General features: G+C 41.4%; 2 protein-coding genes across 11 annotated transcripts in view; one reads left to right on the forward strand and one right to left on the reverse strand.

Moving 5' to 3' along the window:
* Positions 1-15,766, reverse strand: part of MSH3 (mutS homolog 3) — a 185,132-nt gene extending 169,366 nt beyond the window's left edge. For 4 of the 6 annotated variants that reach the window (XR_005356813.1, XR_005356814.1, XR_005356815.1 and 1 more), the window contains exons 1-7: positions 15,514-15,766; positions 13,278-13,398; positions 10,505-10,725; positions 6,848-7,063; positions 5,127-5,243; positions 4,646-4,763; positions 2,331-2,476 (exon numbers count right to left, since the gene is read on the reverse strand). Coding sequence is in view for 3 of the 6 variants with exons in the window: in XM_038532443.1 (XP_038388371.1) it covers positions 2,331-2,476; positions 4,646-4,763; positions 5,127-5,243; positions 6,848-7,063; positions 10,505-10,725; positions 13,278-13,398; positions 15,514-15,708 (1,134 nt within the window). In the remaining 3 variants the exon portion in view is untranslated. Of the gene's footprint in view, positions 1-2,330; positions 2,477-4,645; positions 4,764-5,126; positions 5,244-6,847; positions 7,064-9,275; positions 9,377-10,504; positions 10,726-13,277; positions 13,399-15,513 lie in introns of those variants that run through there. The other 2 variants (XM_038532442.1, XM_038532444.1) reach the window with 2 other exon arrangements.
* A 121-nt stretch (positions 15,767-15,887) lies between these two features.
* DHFR (dihydrofolate reductase) overlaps positions 15,888-26,591 on the forward strand; it is a 35,403-nt gene continuing 24,699 nt past the window's right edge. For all 5 annotated transcript variants that reach the window (XM_038532450.1, XM_038532448.1, XM_038532449.1 and 2 more), the window contains exons 1-3: positions 15,888-16,042; positions 16,218-16,267; positions 18,846-18,951. In XM_038532450.1, the coding sequence (XP_038388378.1) occupies positions 15,957-16,042; positions 16,218-16,267; positions 18,846-18,951 (242 nt within the window). In that variant the 5' untranslated portion in view covers positions 15,888-15,956. The remainder of the gene's footprint in view (positions 16,043-16,217; positions 16,268-18,845; positions 18,952-26,591) is intronic.

A 26,591-nucleotide genomic window follows, 5' to 3' on the forward strand; every position in this document is an offset into this window, starting at 1 on the left:
AAACTAGAACTAAAAGCAAGGACATTATTATCATAAAAGTCTGGATTACAATTACCTCTGCTAAAGGGAGTCCTTCTCTAGGCAGTATTATAGTTCCTGACCTGGGGGGTTGTTTCACATTACTCTAATTACTAATTATGCACTCTGTCTTACGAATTTTTTCTTATGAATATTTAATGATTTTTTTTGAAGTCCCTCATTTTTGGCTCAAGGAATTTCCCTAATTCTATCTGAGAGGCCTTCTCTAATGCCCAGATAGTTGGATTATAAATATAGTAGTATACATAAATAATTTCCCAGTCTACAAACCAAACATTTACAGAAGTTAGCTACAGAAGTCAAGTATTAATTCCCCTTTGCCTTTTTTAAATCAGAGAAATGGTCTATATTACAAGGCCCGCAACATCTATCAGTATGTGATATGTGACACTAAGAAACCTGAAGTTAGTCTGTATAAAACAGTGCACTGCCCGGAGTAATGGTAGAGGGCCTAATCGCTGTAGTACTAGCAACACTAAAACCTTTGATTTCAGACTGCCAGTTATCCAAAAGGTAACTCCTAGGTAGTGACAGAGGAACATGTGACATCACAACAGGGAAAAACCCAGCAAGAATAGCATTGAAGGGGGATCCCTGGGTGGCTCAGCGGTTTAGCACCTGCCTTTGGCCCAGGGCATGATCCTGGAGTCCCACATCGGGCTCCCAGCATGGAACCTGTCTTCTCCCTCTGCCTGTGTCTCTGCCTCTGTCTCTCTCTCTCTCATGAATGAATAAGTAAAATCTTAAAAAAAAAAAAAAAAATAGCATTGAGGGTAAAAAAAGAAGAGATCCATTGCAGCCATACCGAGTTTGAGGAGTGAGGACAAATTCTGAGTGCCATGCCCAACAAAAAGTTGCATGCAGGAGGCTAGAGCTCAAGACCGGGGTGCAGCCTGGACTCAGAGCTTTATATGTCATCAGTCTAAAACTGGTCACTGAAGTCAAGGATAGGACCCAAGAAAATTCCTGAGAAGCAAACTATCATTTCTCATTTTCTCACATACCAATTCAAACACAATGATTAACACCAGCAGCAAGCACTAAGCACAAAGCAGGAGTTGTATACTATCAACTCTTTTTTTTTTTTTTTTTTTGAGATTTTATTTACTCATGAGAGACACACAGAGAGAGGCAGAGACACAGGCAGAGGGAGAAGCAGGCTCCCTGTGGGAAGCCTGCGGTAGGACTCAAATCTCAGGACCTGGGGATCACAACCTGAGCCGAAGGCAGATGCTCAAACACTGAGCCAGCCAGGTACTCCTTAACTCTACTCTTTAGACTGAGTTTTGGGTAAATATAAAATAGCACATTATATATGTTAAAGCTTAAACACAAATAATCTTACTATTTGTAAATAGACTCAACTGCCTGTGGCTAGATAAAAAGTACTTCTCAAGGATAAAAAAGAAATCATTTAGAGCCACTCAACAGTAATGCTAACTCCCCAAGACGAAGGTTTATTGGCTAAGCAAATATCAAGTTAGCACAGAGTTATCCAACCAGAATAAGGTATTAAGAAGTACTCTGGAGACATCTGGGTTGTAAGAATTTTTGCTGATATTACAGTTGACTGCAAAAGTTGGAAAACACACAGAGAATTACTTATTACTTAGGCAAGGAGTCCTAGTTTTGCTTCACCTACAACAGAACTAAGGAGTCTAATAATTCTGAAGGATACTAAAAAGTTTAAGGTTTTGAGCAAGTCCAGAAAGGTCTGTAAATAGGTGAATTTATTCACAGATTGCTAGAGGGCAAAATCAATAAAACTATAATTCACACATTGTATTTCTCCAGAAAAATAGCTGTAAGTATTCCTAATATTAATTAAATATGGAGTTTTGTATTCACCAAGTATCATTTCCCCCTAACTATTCCCTTTCCTCTATAAATCTATATACAACAATCCCATAATCATGTGTTTAATTTCAAATCCCTGGAGGAAATTTGTTAAACCCTTCACTATCTGTGCATGTGTTGGCTTAGTGTTTTATTTAGCTGTTTCTTATCCCATACCCACACCTGTCACTGTGTCCATCTTAAACCCTAAACTCCAAGAACATATTGACAGAAAGTAGTACCTGGATGTCTCCATAGCACAGAGTGCCAAGCAGCCATAAGAGAAAATTTTAACTAGTGATTTAACATATAAAATTGTAAGGAAAATGTTTTTCTAGTACAATTATTTGAGGGCACACTACATCAGATAGTCTCATTGTAAATCACACATGAGTACTCAACTCACAGAGGTACCATGAATATCTATCATTTGTCTTTACCTACAAAGTACTTACCACGATTCCAATGAAAATGTTCCCCTTTTTTTTGTCCTTAACATTTTCCTCATTTTCACAGATACACAGAAGAAAGCTGGTAGAAGTATCAGTCATTACCTCATCAACATTTATAGCATCATCCAGCTTGACTAAAGGATTCACATGTAATAATCATTAAAGAAAATAATATGCTACATTCCCATTAATATTAACTGCTTTCTGCTATAAAATAATGGTTTATTTTCCCAGATGTCTTTGCTCTCTGCAAAATCTTCCATACAGCATTCATTCTTCTGACACTGATCATAGTTACATGACTTATCCTCCCTAAGATATGAGGTTTATAAGGACAATTATTATCTTCTCACTACCTGAAAGGCTTAGGAGAGTACCCTCTGTGAAAGCCTCAATATTAATCATCTTCTTTACTTAGATAATGCTAAGACATGAATCCTTAACAATCCCAAAATGTTTAATTCCACAAGTCAAAGCATGAATACACTAAAACAGTAAAATTACTTTCCTCCCTTAAAGTGCCTAAAGCTCTCAGAAAGAGCAAGAAAAATTTTTAAAGACATAAAAAAAGAAAACAAACTGTGCGTGTGTGTATAGTGAGTCCATTAATTAAATTCTCAGGGATAAATGCTGATTTGGGACACTTTCAGAAGTCAATCTGAAAACAATCAACTTAGGTATCAGCAGGTAAGGGCCACAGCAAAAAGAAGCAGGGAGGTGTACCATTTTAGAAGCAGACTTCAGTAAGAAACTCAAGTTCAGGCAAAAGAAGCAATAATATTGCCAGTTTCTTATGGCCTGATCAGCTCAGAATAGCACAGAACTGTTAATGGTTTGAGGTCTACTCTGAGTAATAGCTGTTTCTATTCATGATATTCCTGGAACAAAATGGTCCTCATAATTTGGGTAGAAGCTAAGCAGGCCTCTAAATAAGTAGGTTTGTAATAAACCATAAAAGAAATTGCTTTCACACTGTATCTCTTAAGACCTTATCCTTACTTTTTTTTTTTTTTAACTGAGACCCGACTCCATCACATAGAAAACATTTTTAAAATGAATCTTTGTCCCACTTCACATACAGTTATTTAGTTGGGTTTTTGTATTATTATTTTTTTTCTTAGAGGTGAGGAGGGGCAGAGGCAGATGGAGCAGATGGAGAGAGAATCTTAAGCAGGCTCCACAGCCAGTGTGGAGCCTGATGCAGAACTAGCTCTCACAACCCTGAGATCATGCCCTAAGTCTAAATCAAGAGTCAGACGCTTAACTAAGCCACCCAGAAACCCCTGGTTTTTAAAAATTAGAATTTTATGAATTTGCTATTAGAATAATTTTGTTTCAAGTAATTCATTTTAGGGCAGCCCCAGTGGCACAGCGGTTTGGCGCCGCCTGCAGCCCAGGGTGTGATCCTGGAGATCCAGGATTGAGTCCCATGTCAGGCTCCCTGCATGGACTCTGCTTCTCCCTCTGCCTGTGTCTCTGCCCCTCTCTCATTCTCTGTCACTCATAAATAAATAAAATCTTTAAAAATTTTTTTAAAAAAGTAATTCATTTTAATTCATGAATGACCAGAAAATTAGGGGGCAATCACTGTATACACCAAGGATTCTATCAAAGCAAGAAAGCTTCACCTACAATCTATTTTCAAAACTAATAAAATTTTTGGGACGCCTGAGAGGTGCAGTCAGTTAAGCATCCAACTCTTGGTTTCAGCTCAGGTCATGACCTCATGGTCATGAGATCCAGCTCCACATACGGCTCCGTGCTCAGTGTGAAGTCTATTCAAGATTCTCTCTGCCCCTCCCCTCAACTTTCTAAAAAAAAAAAAAAAAGTTAATAAATAAATAAAATTTTTATTAAGCTAACAATTAATGAGGATGCCCACTATTATCCTTTATAAGCAATTAACTGTGCTAACTTTGTAGTCTTCTTTTCACATTCTGAAGTTAATTAGCTTTTTTTTTTTAGGTCTTACCTCATAAAGATCCAGAGGAGCATATAGGCCCTAAGTACCTAACCATTGCCCAATCTAGGGAAGATGCAACTCAAATCAATTGTGGACCTGCTATCATCTTTCACCAGGCTCTCTTTCTTTGCTCTTAAAGTATGATAACTCCCCTTTTACCGTTGCATTTGAAAATGCTTGTTTCCAGCCACTACAATCCTTCCCTCTTCAGTAGTCACTAACCAAATATCAAGGTAACCAGACCACTTTATCTCATCAGAAAGGCACCCATTCAAAGAACAGTTAAATAAAAATGTCATTTAAAACAAAGCCTTCATAACATTTAAGAGAAAAAATTCCTATCCAAAAAGGATATCTTCTCCAATAAGTGTAGATTTCGTATAAAGAGCAGTCAATTTCCGGGAGAACAGTGAACTTTTGTTGTCCCCCACAGCCTTTAATGCTGCAGTTTCAGTTTGCTTCACGACTCCCACCTTCAACAAAAATAAATACTGAATATCATACATGATGGAAATTGTTTAAAGAAATACATTTGAAGACTTTAAAAGGTTAATTCTGAAACATGTAAAATAAATTTGTTCACAACGTCCAAATGTAGGACTTAGTAAAAGCACCACAAGGAGCTGGCAAGTGTGGATAAATCACTACAAAACACTATCACAGAGGTTTTTTTAAATTTACCTTAAAATTCTAGTACGCTAAAAACTCATAAAGATATAACACTAATCACTGTGACATACTTTCATTTCCCTGATGCCCAATTCCAATTCCGACCTTCCACGTTATCAAACAAGTAATCCAATCCCCCATTCATGCAAGTCAAAGCCAAAACTGACCTTATATCCCTTTGCCACGAGGCGGCGTACATGAACAAAAAGTCTGTGAGTAGGTATGCTTGCTGTCATAAAGTTGTGATCTAAATGGCAATAAATATTGAGCTCCCGGGCTGCAATCTAAAAAATTTAAAAAGAGAGTTATCAAATTTCTCTTTCAAGAGTCCCTGTGTGGTGTTTGCTCACTTTGCTCAAAATCCATCAAGATATACACTTAGGATTTGTGCACTTCTCTGTGTGGTATATCAATAAGAAATTTAAAAGACTTCCCCATACAGAAGCCTATGGTTTAATATATTTTTGGCAGTTCCCATGGCCTAACCTCAGGGCCATCATCAGTATTATAAAAGACATGGAAAAATATGACAGGTCTTCTCTGCCCCTAGATCTATCAAAACCTGAAAGTGCTGAGCTTTCCCTGCACAAGGACCATTTATGAGTGTGAGACTTTAAGAGTTTGCTACAAAGCATGTACACCTAACTGAAAATCAGGAGATACTACCATACATAAATTCTGAAGCCATTTGGACAGAGGGCATCTTTGAGGCAGTGAGAAGAGAACCCCTGGTCGGCTTAGCTAATGCACGGTGCATAAATGACAAGAATGTGAACCAGGCAGCACCTCCTGACTACCCACCTCCTTCTGGAAAGCTCGATGGCTAAGCTATTGCCCCCTGGAGCCATGGAACTCTCATTTTAACATTCTCCCGCTCCTGCCCCACCCATCTCTGAACTGTATTAGTTCCTCACGACAGGGTCAGAAAACACCAGCCTTTACTATAGTAAGGCTAAACCTACCACTCAACCTGGAGAGAAGGTGAGAGAATGGCATTTTCTTTCACTCCTTTACCTACACAATGCCAACATGCTGTTTCAAAGTCTAGCCTCTTAACATCAAACACAACATGATGCCAGCTGAACTAAAGAACACCGTTTTCGTACCACAACAGTATTTTACAAGCTGGAAGAAAAAAGTTGGCTAAGTCTTTACTTCCTATCCATGAGGTCGATGCTAGATGTACTACCTCATCACTCTTTGATGATGTCTGAGGATATGGACCTAAAATTGTGCAACATCACAATCACACATGACTCCAACAAAACATCATCAGCAATGCTGTCCCTAAACTTGCCCACTAAATGTTCAAATTCACTTTTTTTTTTTTTTGTTCAAATTCACTTTTAACCTTAACTTCGGCCCACATCAAATACCTCAAAACTAAATACAAAATCAACTTAGACTAACAGCAAGACAACTGACGTACAAAGAGACTGTGAGACTTCAAACACTTTGTATGGGCAGCTGGCAGTCAATGTGTTCTTCCAATGAGATGTAACTACCTTCCAGGCTATCAAAATTGATAAATTAAGAGTAAACGGGCCATCTCAAAGTTTTTTCTTGCTTGAGTCTTCATCAGGAAATATAAATACATGATTCTGACTCATTCTCTATCTGATTCATCCAATCACCTTGCAATGGATGAAAGGCACTGGATAAGCATCATGGAGAAAGGGCAGGACATTCCATAAGGGGTTCCTCACTCCCTTCCCACCCACCAAGTTCACCTGTGTTGATTTTTAGTTTTTACTTTAAATGACAGCATTTTAAAAAGTGACCAATCACATTAACTTTCTCATAAAGTCAAAAAATGAAACAAAAATATCAGAAAACATTTAAGGGTAGACAAGAAAAATATAAGGCAGTGTTTGAAAAAATAACTTACCTCTGCATCTTCCCCAAAAAATCTATATTTATATCCACATTCCACACACAAAATTGCATCTTTCTGCTGCTGCTTCAATTCTATGTATTGTAATTCTAAAGGTGTGTAGATGCTTTTGGTCCGTTTGTTAGATGGTTTAGGATCTGGCGTTTTCTGTAAATCGTCATTACCCGTGCATGATGATCCAAAAGGACTGAGATCAGAAAGCGTCTTATCCTGGCAATCAAAAGAGTTTTATAGTTTAGAAAGTATTAACCATAATAATAGTTTTCAGAGAGAGAATGCAAATTCGCCACAAACCTAACAAATGATGAATCTAAGTGAAAGTTTACAGGAATACACAGTATAGCTCATTGAAGTTTTTTTGCAGGTTTGAAATTTTTTTCAGAGTAAATGACTAAAAACAAACAAAAAAGCTAAATTATACTACTGTGTAAATATTTAAGCAAAATTTTTTAAAGATTTTATCTATTTATCTGACAGAGAGCACAAGCAGGGGGAGCAGCAGAGGGAGAGGGAGAAGCAGACTCCCCACTGAGCAGGGAGCCCAAAGTGGGGCTCAGTCCCAGGACCCCGGGATCACGACCTGAGCCGAAGGCAAATGCCCAAATGACTGAGCCATCCAGGTACCGCTATTTAAACAAATTTTAAAAGCCTAAACATTTTAAAGTTTTATACACCTCTTTTTAAATTTTATTTCATTAAATCCATTGTAATTAACATTTTTCTTTTTCTTCTTTACTCCTAGATGTGTAAGGCACAAAAGGTGAGTAGGCACAAATGTCTCTCTCTTAACAGTAGGTAAAACCATTTTTAATAAGCATGACATCAGTTAGCTACAGCTGCATTTAATGTTTCAAATTTCCAAGCACAGTCTAAAAGATAGTACATTCCATAAATCTTGATTACAAGAAAGCAGCATGATTTTTTTGGTAAAGAGATATGACAGAGAGCTTTTGGAAAGTATAAAGCACAAGGTCACATTTCAACATTAATACGCCTGCTATCCTTACCTTCATATGTGAAAACCATAATCATTTCCAGTTTAGAGCTTAGGGCAAGTTCCTTGCTTTTGAGACTTACTTATACAAAAGGTAAAATGAGACAAATTTGTAGAATAAATTCAACTTGTAACTGTCACTGTGACTGCCATCACCTAAAAATTTATCAGCTGTGCTTAGAATTAAAACTCAGGCCTAAAAGACTAGTGATCAGGGGTGTGGGCTGGCTCAGTCAGAAAACCATGCAACTCTTGGTCTTGCGGTTATGAGTTTGAGCCCCATGTTGGGTGTAGACATTACTAACAAAAATAATAATAATAATCTTTAAAAGACTAGTGATCGGGCAGCGCTGGTGGCGCAGCGGTTTGGCGCCGCCTGCAGCCTGGGGTGTGATCCTGGAGACCCCGGATTGAGTCCCACGTCGGGCTCCCTGCATGGAGTCTGCTTCTCCCTCTGCCTGTGTCTCTGCCTCTCTCTGTGTCTATAAATAAATAAATAAAATCTTTAAAAAATAAAATGAAATAAAAAATAAAAGACTAGTGATCAGGGTCGCCTGGATGGTTCAGTCAGTTAAGCGTATGACTCCTGATTTTAGCTCAGGTCATGATTTCAGGGTCCTGGGATGGAGCCCTGCAATGGGTTTTCTTTTACTCTCCCTCTTCCCTCACAAATAAATAAATAAATCTTAAAAAAAAAAAGAAGAAAAAGAAAAGAAAAAGAAAAAAGGCTAGTGATTAGCAGGGGAAGAGAAAAGAAAAAAAGAAATGCCCTATGGCCAAGGGAGGGAACCCTGGTCCAAGAGAAAGCCCAGCAACATGTACTTTACAGTTGCTAAACCTTAAAAAAAAATTTTTTGGCTTAAATGAAATAGTAAGTACAGATATAAATTATCCGAATAGTGTAGCCCAACAAATCTCCAAAGATCAGAAATGAGATGGTGAGGTGTGGCAACAGGAAAGTAGGTCAATGTATCAGATAAAAGAATGCATTTACTTTGAACTTTGATGGATTCTCTATTTGGTCTCCATGTCTTTTATGTAAAATCCAAGAATACTACATATTGTAATAGTTAATCAATACCTTAAGAAAAATGTATTTCCTAGGAAAAAAAGTTCTTACTTCATATTTTATTCACATATGGAATGAGAGGAGGCATGCAGAAAAAAATTTTATCCATATAGCATACTAACAAGTCTATCTGAACACTTGAGTATTAAGCAACTTTTTCTCTTCACCATTTGGGTAGAAATATTTCCCAGATATATTACACTCTTTTTTCTGAGATGGAATTCTGAACTCAATTTAACTTTATCTTGACAATGAAGGATAATCGGAATTTCAAAATCTATCAAGACTTATGGAGTTGTTGACTCCCACATTAATGGTCCTGGACCCTGGCCATTTAATTTCACTTAGTAGCTTTTTACCATTCATCTGTGTCCTTCCATGCCATCAAACAGTCAGCTATCTCTTGTAAAGACGTCCATGTACTACACTTCTAGGTGTCCCTTCTAACTGGTGACTTCTAAAGTGCTGTGAATCAGAAATACCAAGGTGTCATTTTATGTATAAATAGTAAATAAGCTCCCATGAAGCCTTAGGGTAAACTCTCCAATTAATAAAATGAGCTTTAAAAAACAAACTTTTTAAAAAAATAAAAATAAAAAACTTTTTGATTTCCAAGTGATTCTAATTTAAAGCTAGGCTAAGAATCATTGTTCTAAAATGTAGATGTTAGTGATGTTAAACTCCCCAATTTTGCAATGTTAAAAAACATTAATATCTAATAGCAGAAGGAAAGAGCCATATACATTTGGTTTACCTTTGAATTTACTTTATATCACCAAATTTTCAACTAAAAACCTCAAAACCCCGGGCAACCCGGTGGCTCAGCGGTTTAGCGCCGCCTTCCGCCCAGGGCGCGATCCTGGAGACCTGGGATCGAGTCCCACGGCGGGTTCCCTGCATGGAGCCTGCTTCTCCCTCTGCCTGTGTCTCTGCCTCTCTCTCTGTGTGTATTCATTATTCTCTCATGAATAAATAAATAAAATATTTAAAAACAAAAACAAAAACAACAACAAAAAAAAAAAAACCTCGAAACCCCAATGCATTGCCTGCGAACTTCTAGGCTAATCATGATTATAAAACACAGCGCTAGGATCCCTGGGTGGCACAGTGGTTTGGCGCCTGCCTTTGGCCAGGGGCGTGATCCTGGAGACCCGGGATCGAATCCCACGTTGGGCTCCCTGCATGGAGCCTGCTTCTCCCTCTGCCTGTGTCTTTGCCTCTCTCTCTCTGTGTGACTATCATGAATAAATAAAATCTTTAAAAAAAAAAAAAAGAATAGAATAAAATAAAAACACAGCGCTTGTATTAATTATCAAGAATCCTCCCCAAGTCAATAGCTCCTAATCCAGGCTGTACATCAGAATCACCTGGGAGGCTTTTGTTTTGTTCTAATATAAACCAATTCTTCCTTCCTTAATAAATAGTAAATCAGAATCTCTACAGACTTAAAAAATAAACTAAAATGCGAAAGTTCCCACAGCTAATTCGGATGATTAGCCAAGCTTGGGAACCACTGCCTTGTGTGAACCTCATGGCACCTCAGCACCTGTGATTTGAGTAACTGGATATATACCTACATAACACATACCTTTTGATTAATATGAGATTTGGAATCTTCAGAAGAAATTACATTCTTTGCACGTAGATGAGTGATATCGTCAAAATCAGTACATTTTGGCAAAACTGCAAATCTCTCCTGAAGAGGCACTGTCTGGACTCTATTTTGAGCAAGGGCAGAAGTGCAGCAGAACTGTTTCAATTTTTCCAGAGACTTTAAAACAGTCTTGGTCCTCAGACATTTCTTTGGCTCTTAGCAAATCAGAAGAAAATAAAACAATAGTATTTTGTTCTCAAAAGTCAATTCATAACTAGTGTAGGATTTTTAAAAAGGGAACTTCTCACTAAAGCAATGAATCTAACTACAATGTGGTAAGGAAATAAAGAGACATTTGGGTTGAGGGTAAATAGAGCATACTCAAATATACAAGTAATTTCACTGGGTCCTAAAACCCCATTACAAACTACAGGAGGATTTTTCTTTTAGAGAGAAGTACATAAGGACAGAACAAGAGAGGAGACAGGTGCAAATAAAATATCTGAAACTAGGAAAAAATGGAAGAATAACCAGTTTAGCACACCTGAAAGCTAAATCCTAAATCACTAGTGAAGAAAACCAAAAACCAATACCATTTATAACACAAAATGCCTAAGGCCCAGGAATCTGGGCAGCAATACAATATGTACTAAAGGGAGGTTCTAAAATAAAGAAGATTGGCTCAAAGCAAGTTGATCCCTAGACCCCTAACTCATGGCAAGCTCAAGGGCAGCTGTGCTTTCTCCACCTCAGCAGAGAACTGGAGGTTTCTTTGGAAAAGGTAAAACAGGCACACCTGAGACAGAGTACTGTGCCTAAGCCAGAGGAATAATGGGAAAAGGGTTTTACTGTAGGCTGAAAAACCCAGCCTCTTCCTCATGAGCTCCCCACTCCAACCAAGAGCAGGGAAGACTCCAGACCAGAGAAACTGATCAGCTCAAGGGGAAAGACCTCGAGACGCTGATACCAGGGGCTCGCCAAGGAAGGCCAATCACCGCCCTGCTCCAACACACCTGCTGTCCAGCCTCCACAGCTTTACTCATGCAACTCTCTCCCTGCAATGCCCTTAACCCCAATTTCCACATCAAAATCATACTCATTCTTTAAGATCCCTCTCAAAACTACTTTATCATGAAACTCTCTGCTAACTCCCCTAGGCTACAATCATCTTTTGTCTATGTTCCTATAGCATCACATTTCTCCATAGCATTTATGACAGTCTGCCAACTGACATTTATTCATAAAAAAGCAATCCATAAAAGAAACAAAACTATCATTTACTGTCTACTATCTACTATATGCCGGAATACATTATTTTTTTTCCTTTAGGGTAATCCTGTTAGGTAGCCACTATTAAATATAATGAAAAAGGGTCAGCATTTATCACGTCTTACCTTTCCTATTAAAGAAAAAAAAATACTCTGAAGGCAAGAATTATGTTTTGTCTATTCCTAAGAGTTTAAAACTTTTCATATTTATATTTAATTATGTATTTTTTGAAGATTGACTCAAGTATACATTTTGAAAAGGGGAGAGTAATTTGAAAGAGATTCAAACATACATTATTCCAGATACAAGATTAGCAGGAGACAAGGTACAATTCTCATGTGAAAAGAGGTTTAAATATAAAAAAATATGCATATTCAATATTCTTTTAAGCAACATAAAACCCAACACATAACACAGAATTCAACATATCTATGATCCAAAGAATTACTTACTAGACATGAAAAAAATAGGAAAACAGTCAAGGGATACAGTTGCATTAGAATATATGGTATAATACAATTTATACAATACAGCTGACCCTTAAACAATATGGTTTAAACTACAAGGATCCTGGGACACCTGGGTGGCTCAGTGGTTGAGCGTCTGCCTTCGGCTCAGGGCATGATCCCAGGGTCCCAGAATCGAGTCCCACATTGGGCTTCCTGCAGGGAGCCTGCTTCTCCCTCTGCCTGTGTCTCTCATGAATAAATAAATAAAACCTTTAAAAAATAAATAAACTACAAGGATCCATTTACATGGGGATTTTTTTCAATTAATAGAGTACACCACAGTAAATGTATTTTCTCTTATGATTTTGTTAACATTTTCTATCCTATAGCTTACTTTGTTGTAAAAAATACAGTATATAATATATGTAACATAAGAATATATGTTAATCAGCTGTTTATGTTACCAGTATGGTTTCTTGTCAACAATAGGCTATTAGTAGTTGGGTTTTGGGTGAGGCAAAAAGTTCTACATGGAATTTCAACTGTGCAGGTTGTCAGTGTCCCTCACTCTCATTGTATTCAAGGGTCAACTATATTATTATTATGTAATTTGTGAGTCTTTGTGTGTACATATAGATGTGTATAGAGAAACCTGGAAAAATATTCAGTAACCCCCCTAAAATGACCAGTAGTCCTCCCTAAAAGGGAAGGATTGTGGAGTCTCTCATTGTCTACCTTCTACATTTATGTATTGCTTGAAATGTTTATAAGATTACTTTTATAATCAGGACAAAAATTAGCTAAGAGGAATAAAAGAGAAAATGGGGAGAACTAGAGCCAAACTGCACAACTCCAGCTCTCCTTCCATTCCCCCAACCTCCTACTCACACCACTATTTATGAAGGGGCCACTCTACGTAAGCACAATGGAGACTTTTCTCCATAAAGGAAAAAATGGCCCATCTCTCCAATGACCTCCTCTGCTCTCTGGAGAATACATTATCAGTGCCATGACTACTCAGAATGAAGAATCATCATCCTAGGACTCACCAGAGTTCCCAGATATTACTAAATCACTTCTTCCTTCCTTTCCTTGGACTTTCTTCGCTTTCTTTTGAACAGTCCCATCACTCTCCAGTGGTCTCTTTTTACTGCTGCCAACTTCTGCAACCTAAATTAGAAAATGATGTGTTATCTCTTATCTCAAAACTTCATGTACGTGCAACAACTTAAACCTTACTTCTGAATAACAAGGTCCTTGCCATCTCCTCTTCATGGAATCATGTAGTTTCAGAACTCTCCTTACCATCAAGAAAGACAACGTAGAGACTGGAGGCCATGAGCTTCAGCACTTCAAACCCTGCTAACAGAACAAAGGCTGATACCTTTCTTTACTTTATCAGCCTTCATCTATCTCCAATTATAAAACGTGAGTCACCCTGCTTACCTATGCTAAATAAAATACCTTTAAAAAATATGCATCAGGGATCCCTGGGTGGCGCAGCGGTTTGGCGCCTGCCTTTGGCCCAGGGCGCGATCCTGGAGACCCGGGATCGAATCCCACATCAGGCTCCGGTGCATGGAGCCTGCTTCTCCCTCTGCCTGTGTCTCTGTCTCTCTCTCTCTCTATGACTATCATAAATGAATAAAAAATTAAAAAAAAAAAAGAATATAGTAGTTGCTCAAAAAAATCATTTAAAAAAATATGCATCAAAACAAACATACATCCATTTAGGAAAGGTGAAATTGGATACATAACTACCACTTTTGAAATATTAGTTGTAATTTAACTGTTTCACCTTGACCCGTGGCTTATGTTCATCACGGAAGATACCACAGGTTAGAAACTATACACCTGCACGAAACCTGTCAAAAATTAAGACCTTCACAAGATACCCTCTAAATAGCAGATGTAAAATAAAATCTTGTGTATTCATGAAAATGTAGACTATCATCAAAAATCAAAAATAGAAGAGAAATCACTGTATGGAAGAAATACAAATGAAGGGAACAAGACTTTGAAGACTTTGGGGGTCCCTGGGTAGCTCAGCGGTTTAGCATCTGGCTTAGGCCCAGGTCGTGACCTCCAGAACCCGGGATCGAGGGGATCCCTGGGTTCAAGGGGATCCCTGGGTGGCGCAGCGGTTTGGCGCCTGCCTTTGGCCCAGGGTGCGATCCTGGAGACCCGGGATGAAATCCCACGTCGGGCTCCCGGTGCATGGAGCCTGCTTCTCCCTCTGCCTGTGTCTCTGCCTCTCTCTGCATCTCTCATGATTAAACAAAATCTTTAAACAAACAGGGCAGCCCGGATGGCTCAGCGGTTTGGTGCCTGCCTTGGGCCCAGGTCGTGACCCCAGGGTCCTGGGATAGAGTCCCGCATCCGGATCCTTGCGTGGAGCCTGCTTCTCCCCCTGCCTCTGTGTGTCTCTCATGAATAATGAAATCTTAAAAAAAAAAAAAAAAAAGGCCATTGAAGTAGCTAAACTGTCATCCGGTGGCCACGAGCAGTCTGCAATCCTTTCCACGTCCTCCGTTCCTAAAACACTGTACCAGGGACCCGCAGTGAGCGCTCACTCTTCCCCCCTCCCTGGGGGCAGGGGTCGAAGCAGAACTACTTCAGTCGTCGGAAGGGAGGCAGGCAACAGAGCATCCAAGGACGGGCCACGCACCTGTGCAGCACCTTGAACTCAGCCCACCCGAACCGCGCAGCGGACCTCGCAGTCTCCGTGCAAGAAGCCACGTCACTGAGGAACCGCGACTGCCTTTACCCGGTCGCTAGAAATACGGAGCACCGCTGCGGCATGCTGAAAACTGGAGGCTTGGACACAATTGTACGTGCAAAGCATATATAAAGGAGGTAGGCGAAGCTCCCTTTCAACCTCCAATCCACATTTTTCTTAAAGGTGCCGAGAGGTAGACTAGAGGTTAAAAGATGCATCGTTTGCCCACAAGCCCCTACTCTCGTTAGAACGAAGTCAGGAAACCCGAGGTGCTGAAGAAGCCGCGCGGCCCCGGCCCCACGCACACCGCGGCAAGGGAAACTACAGCGGCTGCACCGCCCCCCGCGGGCCGGTCCGGCGCCTCCCGCCTCCTGCCTCCTCCCCCCGGAGCCCCGCCCCGACCCCCTCAGGCCCGCCAGTTTCCCTGATTCTCGCGCGCTTTCCCCTCGCGTCCCGCTACCTAGCCCCGCCCACAAGCGCTGGCCCCGCCCCATCTCCCCTGCTGGTCCCGCCCCCATCCCCTGCTGGCCCCGCCCCATCCCCGGACCCTCCACGTGCGGCGGCACCTGAGGCGGGAGAGCGGACGCTGGGGGCGCTGCAGAGGCAGAGGCGGGGGCGGCCCCGTCGGCTGCAGCCGTGGCGGACGAGCCGGGTTTCAGGCCTCCCGTAGGCCGGAAGAATCTGCTCAGAACCGCTTGCCTCGCAGGGGCTGGGCTGACGGCGGCGGCGGCGGCGGCACGGCCACGCTTCCGGCCCGACATGGCGGAACACAGAGCGCCCGCCCGGGGCAGGCCGGAGCCGAGCCGGGAGCGCGAGCCCGCGGCCGGAGCTCCCCGCCGTCCGCGGGCGCGAGCACGCTGCGACCCTGCCGTGCGCGGGGGCGCGGGGGCGCGGGGCGGGGCCTCGTCTGCGCGGACCGGACGCGGGGGGCGGGGCGTCGCGGCTTCGCGCCGAGCGGGGCGGGCGGGGGCGCGGCGCGGGCAGCGGCTGCTTGGTGTCCGCCGCCGCCATGGTGCGCACGCTGAACTGCATCGTCGCCGTGTCCCAGAACATGGGCATCGGCAGGAACGGGGACCTGCCCTGGCCCCCGCTCAGGTAGCCGCGGGGCCGGGACGGCCGGGGCGGCCGGGCGGGGGGGAGGGCGCCGCGCCCCTGCTGCCCCGCGAGGCCTCCTCCCGCGGGCCCGCGCTCCCTCCCACGGCTCTGTCGGTCGGTCTGTCCGTCTGTCGCCCGCGGGACGAAGGTCTGAGTAACGCTGTTTGACTTGCAGGAATGAATTCAAGTATTTCCAAAGAATGACCACGAACTCCTCCGTGGAAGGTAACGTGGGACTTCCAGGTGGTTGAGGCCCGGGGACCATGTGCCAGGGCACATTCGACTGACCTGAAAGGCCGCCCGTGTTAACCCGGGGCCTCTGGTCTTCCCACGGAGTTGCAGTTCCCAAGATTTGTCACACTCTAAAGTTTAAAAAAAAAAAAAAAAAAAAAGTAGTTTTGAGATATTACGTGGGCAGGTGTGCAGCGGAGGGCCCGGGCGGGGTCAGCAGCCGGGCAGGCGTGGGCGAGCCGAGCGCGGCCTTGGACCCGGGCCCGCAGGAGCAAGACCCACCACCCCACGAGCGCCGCAGCGCCCCCGGGACCCTCCGTGTGACGCTGAGGACGGCGGGGCGCAGGAAGGGGCCGTCCTCGGCGCAGTGACCGCTCCATAATCCGTGGGCACAGGGACAGTCGAGGAGCGGACAATAGTTTGCAGTTCTTTTTTTTTTTTTTTTTCTATTCATGAGACACAGAGAGAGAGAGAGAGAGAGAGAGGCAGAGACACAGGCAGAGGGAAAAGCAGGCGCCATGCAGGGAGCCCGAAGTGGGACTCGATCCTGGGTCCCGGGATCAGGCCCTGGGCTGAAGGCGGGCGCTAAACCGCTGAGCCACCCGGGCTGCCCTGCAATTCTTCTGATGATAATTAAGAGGTCTGAGGATTTTGCGGGATATCCAGGGTAACTTAAAGTACAGGGAAATGGATGGATGGAGCCCCAGGAGAGAAGAGGACAACCAAGGCAATGACTGTAGTGGTGGGATACCTGGTTAAAACCTCAGAGACAGGTATTTGGTCGCGGAAGGAAAAGCAGAGTAAAAGGGAAATAATGAGTCAGATAGGAGTTGATGGAGCATAACTTTAGCAGGACAGATACAGGTCCTTGGGCCTGGCACTTGGGTCCCTGGTAGAGACAAGAGAGGAAGGGTTCAAAACTTACAGAATTGACATGAACCACTCTCTAGAATCCAAAATATGGTCTAGTAATGGGAAAAGCATCAAATGCCTGGCCTTTCTGTGTGGGTTTTTTTGTTTTGTTTTGTTTTGTTTTGTTTTTGCCAGTTTTCAGTAAACGATTTCTTAGATGAATGGATAAAAGGGTAACAAGGGTGTGTTGGCTTTTTTTTTTTTTCTTTTTCTTTCTTTTTTTTCCCCCAATGTCTACCTATGCTCTTCATTTTTATCATTTCCACCTTAGTTGTTAGGCCACGTCTATACCGTTTGTTTCTCTAGGAATTCTTCACCTAATAGCTCTGTTGTTTTTGATAATTGATATCTCCTTATTGACACCCAAAGCTCTGTCTTTGAAAATGTAATGCCTACTGAATTGGGGGCACCATGAATTACTGGAGTTTTAATTCTTAGAGGAAAAAAATTTTCTTAACATTTGGAGGTAATATTTGGTTATAAGTTACAAAGCAAAATATAGAAAAATGCTTAGTCTTACTAAGCATTTGTATTTTGCAAATACAAATAGTTTTTTTTTTTTTAAGATTTTATTCATGAGAGACACAGAGAGAGAGAGGCAGACACACAGGCAGAGGAAGAAGCAGGCTCCATGCAGGGAGCCGAGTGTGGGACCCCAGGGTCATGCCCTGGGTGGAAGGCAGCCATAAACCACTGAGCCACCCAGGCATCCCACATATAGTTTTTTTATTTAAATAAAATCAAGCTGGGATCCCTGGGTGGCACAGCGGTTTAGCGCCTGCCTTTGGCCCAGGGCGCGATCCTGGAGACCCGGGATCGAATCCCACGTCAGGCTCCCGGTGCATGGAGCCTGCTTCTTCCTCTGCCTGCGTCTCTGCCTGTCTCTCTCACTGTGCCTATCATAAATAAATAAAAAAAATTTTTTTTAAAAATTAAAAAAATAAATAAATAAAATCAAGCTAATGGTGATTCTTTAAAACAGACACATGCACTTCTTTTGATAGCCTGTCAGAACATAGCAAGATTTAGAGAAATGTATATATTCCTTTGACCCAGATATCTCACTTCCAAGATTTTTTTCCTAAGTAACTAAGCCAAAAATAAAATCTATGTGTATAGTTTCTTTAAAAGTACGACTATTAAAAAAAAAAAAAAAGTACGACTATTAATATAAACCTACAAAGTATACAAATAGGAATAATACTATCATATCAAACAGTTTAACAGGTATTATTAGATGTTCTAAGTTTTCAATACCCACAATAACCGTAGATGTAGGAACTACTATTATCTCTGTTTTATGAAAAAGGAAAGTAAGACACAGAAGATTAACATGACTTGTTTAGTAGGTAACCAAATTCATTGAACTTGAGCACTTTGCCCCAGAATCTTGGCTCTTCACTGTTTTTACATGATTGCAGTAGGTTAAGATTTAATACTGGATATGAACTGGATAACACCATAGGGAAAAATAGTTACTATATTCAGGAAATGGGTGATAAATATAAATTTTGGTAAACCTTTTTTAAATTTTAATTTTTAATGCAGATCCACTAGATGTCACTATGACCATCGTGTGTGTGTGTGTGTGTGCGCGCACGTGTGCATATGAAAATATACATGTATACTCCCAAAATAGTCTTTTTATATGATTTTCTAGGTAAACAGAATTTGGTGATTATGGGTAGGAAGACATGGTTCTCTATTCCTGAGAAGAATCGACCGTTAAAGGACAGAATTAATATAGTTCTCAGCAGAGACCTCAAGTAAGTACTGTAACCAATTCACCACAGGAAAATCATGTCCCATTTCTTACAGTGGAGGTCAGTGTATGACAAAATAGTATAAGTAGAGCATTATTAATCAAGCTGCCTAATATCATAAAGATGATTTAGTGAAAATGAATAAGCAGTTATTTATCCCACATAAAAATGTACTCGGGGATCCCTGGGTGTCTCAGTGGTTTGGCACCTGCCTTCAGTCCAGGGCATAATCCTGGAGTCCCCGGATCGAGTCCCACATCGGGCTCCCTGCATGGAGCCTGCTTCTCCCTCTGCCTGTACCCCTCTCTCATGAATAAATAAATAAAATCTTTAATAAAAATTTAAAAATAAAAAAAATAATTTACTCTGCTTAAGGGATTGATTCCACCACTGTGAAAGTTACATTAAATCTCACTGTGGTAACTGATTTGCCAGTTTTCTTAAACTGTTATTCAGTGGGTTCAAGTAACATTTATACCATATAGTTAGTAACTTTTTTCTAGTTTCAGGTATGTTTTGGGATTTGCTACGATTGAGTGTTTATTCCCTTTCTGAATCCTGTCCTCAATATAATAAGATAAAAATTTTAGGATGGGCTAAAAATCAGTCGTGATCTTGTGTCCTAGTTTACCACAACACCCAAATAATACTTATTTTTTTAAAAGATTTTATTTATTCATGAGAGAGACAGAGAGAGGCAGAGACACAAGGGGAGAAGCAGGCTCCCTGCAGGGAGCCCGATGTGGGATTCGATCCTGGGACTCCAGGATCATGCCCTGAGCCGAAGGCAGACGCTTTAATCGCTGAGCTACCCAGGCGTCCCCCAAATAATAATTTATACTTGTCTTCTTTACCCAGTGTCTACAGGTAAAAAATTTGAAAGTATTGAAACCAACCTAGGGGGATCCCTGGGTGGCGCAGCGGTTTGGCGCCTGCCTTTGGCCCGGGGCGCGATCCTGGAGACCCGGGATCGAATCCCGCGTCGGGCTCCCGGTGCATGGAGCCTGCTTCTCCCTCTGCCTGTGTCTCTGCCTCTCTCTCTCTCTCTCTCTGTGTGACTATCATAAATAAATAAAAATTAAAAAAAAATTTGTTTAAAAAAAAAAAAAAAAAAAAAAAAAAAATGAAACCAACCTAGGGATCCTGGAGAGAAAAGAGTGTCTCCACTTGGCCTCTGCTAGGAATTTTCCTATCCTCTAGTCTAACATTGGAGTAGATAGTTACTGGTGCTTGGAAATGCCCTGGGGACTTTATTGCAAGAATTAGCTTACACATTTGTCTGTGCTGGCTAAGCAAGTCCAAAACTCTGGGCCAGGCCATCAGGAAGGGAGGGCATGCTGGAACTTTCCATTAGCAGCTGAAACTGCTGTTTACAGGTGGAATTTCATCTTGAGGGAAGCCTCAGATCTGTTCTTAAGGCCTTAGAACTGACTAAATTGTGCCTACCCAGATTGAAGTCATCTTATTATCATCTTTAATCACATCTACAAAATACCTTCACAGCAATGCCTAGATTAGTGTCTGAATAGATAAGGACTATAGCCCAACCAGGTGAACACATCAAAGACCACCACATCGTGGGAAGGAAAAAACATTACACACTGTAGGCTAAGGAGGTTCAGGCGTATACAGATTTTCTCCTAAATCCTCCAGAATGGCATAGGTAAAAACATGAAAGTATACCAGAATATTTGCATCAGTTGCTTTTGGGTGATGAGAAATATGTTGATGTGCATCTTGCCATCTGCCTCCATCTTCATACTGTTCTCTTTCTTTTGGTTGCTAGGATATTCTGATTTTCTCTTTTCTTGGTAGAATCCAAATTCACAGGCTATATTGCCGTTCCCAGAGACTCTTTAGTAACATATTCTTGAATACTCAAGTTTATTTATGGCCAACTTGATCTAAAACAAACGAAATCTCAGTGGGGAACATACTCATTTGAGCCAGCAAATCTCCTCAAATGATGAGTCTAATTTCTTCTTTATGACTCCCTTGTGTATATAATTGGGTTTGGTTTTTTTCTTATATATTTGTATATAACATTTGCTGTATTTCACTTTTTTTTTTTAAAGATTTTATTTATTCATTCATGAGAGACAGAGAGAGAGGCAAAGACACGGGCTGAGGGAGGAGCAGGCTTCTGCAAGGAGCCTGATTTGGGACTCAGTCCCAGATTCCAGGATCACAACCTGAGCCAAAGGCAGATGCTCAACCACTGAGCCACCCAGGTGTCCCTCACTTGGTTTTTTTTGTTTTGTTTTGTTTTGTTTTTTGTTTTTTTTTTAAAGATTTTATTTATTTATTCATAGAGACAGAGAGAATGAGAGGCAGAGACACAGGCAGAGAGAGAAGGAGGCTCCATGCAGAAAGCCCGACGCGGGACTCTATCCAGGGTCTCCAGGATCACGCCCTGGGCTTTAGGCGGCACTAAACCGCTGCACCACCAGGGCTGCCCCTCACTTGTTTTTTTAAAGTGGAGAGAAAATTTCAAAAGTCTTTATTATCAAGTATTCTAGGGAAATAAGGATACCAGTTACAAAAACATCTTAGAGGTTTTTTTTGTCCCAGGTTCTGGTTCCCTCCTGAGGATCACCCATAACCTGAGCACCTACTGTGTGCCAGACCGTGCTAGATTTACTCATGTAATCATTATTGCTTGTGTAAACTTTTGGAAATACTCAATTTTTCACCACCACCTTCCAATGTAAGAAGAAACTGAATCCTCAAGGTAATTCCAAAATTTGCTGCTAAATACTAATTATTTTGGGTAACTATTTCCTTAAACTCTAGGGAAAAAAAATGTTTTTCCAAAACTAGGCAATCAAGTTGTGGCTTTAAAAGAAATATGCAGCCACATTTGGAAAACAGATTGGCATTTTCTCAAAATGTTAAACATAGAGTTATATCCAGTAATTCCACTCCTTGGTTTATGAAATGAAGGAAAAATGAAAACATGACCACACGAAAACAAAAAGCATCATACATAATAGCCAAAAAATAGAAGCATCCCAAATGTCCATTAACTGATGAATGGATAAACGAGGTAGCATATATCCACGCGGTGGAATATTATTCTGATACGCGAGAGCTTGGTTCTTGTCTCATGGAGTCGAAGAATGAATCTCGTGGACAACAGAGAGTGAGCAAAGCGATAGAAGTTTATTAAGCAGAGATACAGAGAAAGCTGTCAAAAGTGAGAGGGGTCCAGGCAGGGTTGCCACTGAGGGCTTTTATGGTCTTTTATAGGAAGCTGACCAGGGAACTTGGTAAATTTCTTATCAATATCAGAGTGGATTTTTAGAAGAAACATGGTGGACTTGTAACTATCATAATAAGATATTTTTTTATAAATAAGAGCCCAAACCAGGGGTTTCCTTCTCTCTGGTTAGTATCCCCTCCATATTTCTACATGTGCGATTTCTGTGATTCCTAAGTAGCCATTAAAGGGAAATACTCCCTAACATCTTGGAGCTAAAGAGCAAGGTTTATTTTGTCGGTTTTTACTGTCTTATCTGTTTTCTTGGGATGCGTAGGAGCCTGACTCTCGGGCCTTGCCCCTAACTTGTTCCTACATCAATTCCACAATAAAATGAAGAACTGATGTATGCTACAACATGGATAAAGTTTGAAAAACAGTATGCCAAGTGAAAAAAGCCAGAAGTAAAAGGCCACATAATTCCATATATGTGAAATTTCTGGAATGAACAAATTCTTAGATAAAGTAGATTATTTCCTGGGAGGGGATGAGAGTGAGGAATGACTGCTAATGGATACGGAGTTTCTTTTCTTTCTGTTCTAAAAGTAGGTAGTGGTGATGGTTTTACAACTCTGACTATACTAAAAATGTTTCCAAATTCTGCATATTAAAAGGGTAAATTATATGGTATATGATTTATATCAATAAAATATTTTTAAGGCTTTGGAACAAAAAATTAAATAAATTTTGCCATAATGCTCTAGCTTTGATAGCATCTTTAAGAAATCCAGAATTGGGGGATCCCAGGGTGGCGCAGCGGTTTGGCGCCTGCCTTTGGCCCGGGGCGTGATCCTGGAGACCCGGGATCGAATCCCACGTCAGGCTCCCTGCATGGAGCCTGCTTCTCCCTCTACCTGTGTCTCTGCCTCTCTGTCTCTCTCTGTGTGACTATCATGAATAAATAAATAAAATCTTTAAAAAAAAAAGAAATCCAGAATTGGGGCAGCCCCGGTGGCTCAGCGGTTTAGCACCGCCTTCAGCCCAGGGTGTGATCCTGGAGTCCCAAAATCGAGTCCCACGTCGGGCTCCCTGCATGGAGCCTGCTTCTCCCTCTGCCTGTGTCTCTGCCTCTCTCTTTCTGTGTCTCTCATGAATAAATAAATAAAATCTTTAAAAAAAAAAAAATCCAGAATTGTCTCCATGATATAAGATGTTATAAATTGTTGAGCAGCCGGGTGGCTCAGTGGTTTAGCGCCACCTTCAGCCCAGGGTGTGATCCTGGAGACCCAGGATTGAGTCCCACATCAGGCTCCCTGCATGAAGCCTGCTTCTCCCTCTGCCTGGGTCTCTGCCTGCCCCTCCCTCCCTCTCTCTCTCTCTCTCTCTCTCTCTCTCACATAAATAAACAAATAAATACTTTTAAAAATATGTTTTAAATTGTCTCCAGCCCATAAAAGTTATCTGATATTTCATAGTATGATTTTTTATGGTCTCACTATTCTCCACAATAACTGAAGCTTTCTCTCTTCTCTCCCCACCACTCACACACTTAGTATAGCAAAAACTTACTGACCTGGCTTCTAATACCTGCTCTGGTGCCTATTAAGGTTGTGGCCTTGGGTTTTATTAACTTTAAGCCTTGCTGAACCTCAATTTCCTTATCTACTAAGTGGGATTAATAGAACTTCTTAGGGCGATTTTGAAGATTAATTGAAATTTTATGTATTAAATTTCTGGCACACAGTACACTCTCAATATCAGCTGCTACTCCCAACCTTTGCTATTTCAGCAAAGTTACCTTACTTTATATCTTACAGAAAATACATTAATAGCAGCACAATGAACAGGCTTGTGATTTCTTTGTTACTCTAACATACCACTTTGCTCTTCCTTCCCTCAATCTTGAGACAAAAATCCCCTCCTCTCATAATCAGAACCTTCCCCTTGCCCCACCATTTTATTCTAGACTCCCAGTTTCTCCTGTTGTCAAGACCTTGCTCTGCTGTCCTACCATTTACAATTTTAAATCTCACACAGGGACACCTGGGTGGCCCAGCAGTTTGGTGCCTGCCTTTGGCCCAGGTTGTGATCCTGGAGACCCGGGATTGAGTCCCACGTCGGGCTCCCTGCTCTCTGTGTCTCTCAAGAATAAATAAATAAAATCTTTAAAAAAAATAAAAATCTCACCATGGATTACTTTTTTTTTTTTTTTTTTTTAGATTTTATTTATTTATATATTCATGACAGACACAGAAAGAGAGGCAGAGACACAGAAAGAGGAGAAGCAGGCTCCATGCAAGGAGCCCGATGCGGGACCCGATCCCCAGAATCCAGGATCAGGCCCTGAGCTAAAGGCAGGCTCTCAACCACTGAGCCGCCTAGGTGTCCCACACCACAGATTACTTCTGCCTTCAACTTTCTTGGAGCTTTGTGTTAAATAACTTCAGTGACTTAAGTACAAACCTCGGTAATATCTATGATCATCTGTCACTTCTATGTTTTGCACATGTTCTTATCTCCTTTGATACTCTCTGCTAAGGGATCTTTCTCCAAGGAGTATTCATCACCACACCCAGAAGATGCATCACCTCTGCCCATCTAGCATCCTCCACATATCCCCATTGCATGTCCTTTTTACATTATTGCCACTGCTAAGAAATTTTCTACCTACCATTGGTACAGGGAGTGCTTTTCTTTTTATCTCTGTTCCCACCATTTAGCATATCCCCTAGCAAAGCAGGGCTTCAGAAATTTTCACAAAATGAATGGTCAATAGGTGATTTACAAAAATAGGATCATCCTGTTTTGTAACCTGCCTTTTTCCCCCATTTTATATATTAAAAGATTACTTTTTTAAGATTTTATTTATTTGAGCGAACGAGCACAGGGCATGGGTGAGGGACACAAGAACATGGAGAAGCAGGCTCCCTGCTGAGCAGGGAGCTCAGCACAGAGCTCCATCCCAGGACCTCTGGATCATAACCTGAGCTGAAGGCAGATTGCTTAACTGACTGAGCCACCCAGGCACCCCGAAAGATTAATATCTGTAAATACTTTTAGAGGCTGCATAGAATCAGTTATGACTATGGAGCATACTTGAACCAATTTTAAATAGTTGGAAGTCCCATTTTAAAGACTGAGTTTGGAAAGGTCTTAAATTGAACATTTATTTTGAATTTTGGTTAAGATGTAATTCTAGTCTAGGGTTTATTTTATTTTTTTTTTAGTAAGCTTTCCCAATAGTCTCTAGGGAAATTGACCCAGAATTTCATCTGTCCCATCATCATTTTTCACATCAGGCATAGTGGAAAAGGATAATATTTATGTGGTACCATGAGGTAATCAAATGAGACTGCTCAAGGCCAGAGGACACCGGTCTTACAGCTCATTTACATTAGACCACACCATCCTGAGGTCTGAGGGGACTAGAATATGACACCTTTATAGCCCATGAGGACCAGTTGAGAATCTATTGTCTATGTAGGAAGTTGCAACTCAGACTCCAACATCACCCTGCTGGAGTTCAGATCCCAGGTCCACCATTTCCTAGCTCTGTCACCACCGGCTATTTACCCCTCAGCCTCCATATCTATAAACAGGAATAAAAAGTACAGACACAGGACTGCTGGTGACGTTAAGTGGTACGATGTATGTAAAGCCCTGTCTGATCCCACTATTGGGGAGAGCAAGTGAATAAATACTAGATATTTTCTTTATACTACAACTATCCATCAAGTAAAAAGCACCCTCTTTTGAATAGGGCTTTTAAGGAGAAAGATGGAGGGGCACAGGGGTGGCTCAAGCATCTGCCTTTGGCTTAGATCGTGTGCCCAGAGTCCTGGGATCAAGCCCGTTAGGCTCCCTGCACAGTGGGGAGTCTGCTCCTCCCCACCTACACCTGCTCATTCTCTCTCTAAAATAAAAAGAATCTTTAAAAGAAAAAGAGGAGAAGGTTGGAAATATCACTGGAGTGCCTGCTCTGTGCGTTATCTTTTCTTAATCCTGCCAACTCTCTGAGAGAATTCAAGACTCTTGAGTTTAGGGATGCCTGGGTGGCTCATCCAGCGGTTGAGCGTCTGCCTTCGGCTCAGAGCATGTGATCCTGGAGTCCTGGGATCGAGTCCCGCGTTGGGCTCCCTGCAGGATGCCTGCTTCTCCTTTCTGCCTGTGTCTGTGTCTCATGAATAAATAAATAAAATCTTAAAAAAAAACAAAAAAAGACTTAAGTTTGAAACAAGGTATCAAGCATGTCCACCTGTTTCCCGACTGTATACAACCATATAACTTTTCTCTTGTCAGGAAATGTAATCTCTGTTAACTTGAGATAAGTATAGGAAGGAAATTTAGCAATGAAATAAGTCACGGTATTAAATGCTTGCTATTCTGTTTACTATGTTAGTTTCTAGGATAGGTGCTTTCACACAGGACAATGAGCTAATGAACT

Source organism: Canis lupus, chromosome 3 (assembly GCF_011100685.1).
Source record: "Canis lupus familiaris isolate Mischka breed German Shepherd chromosome 3, alternate assembly UU_Cfam_GSD_1.0, whole genome shotgun sequence".
Taxonomy (NCBI): domain Eukaryota; kingdom Metazoa; phylum Chordata; class Mammalia; order Carnivora; family Canidae; genus Canis; species Canis lupus.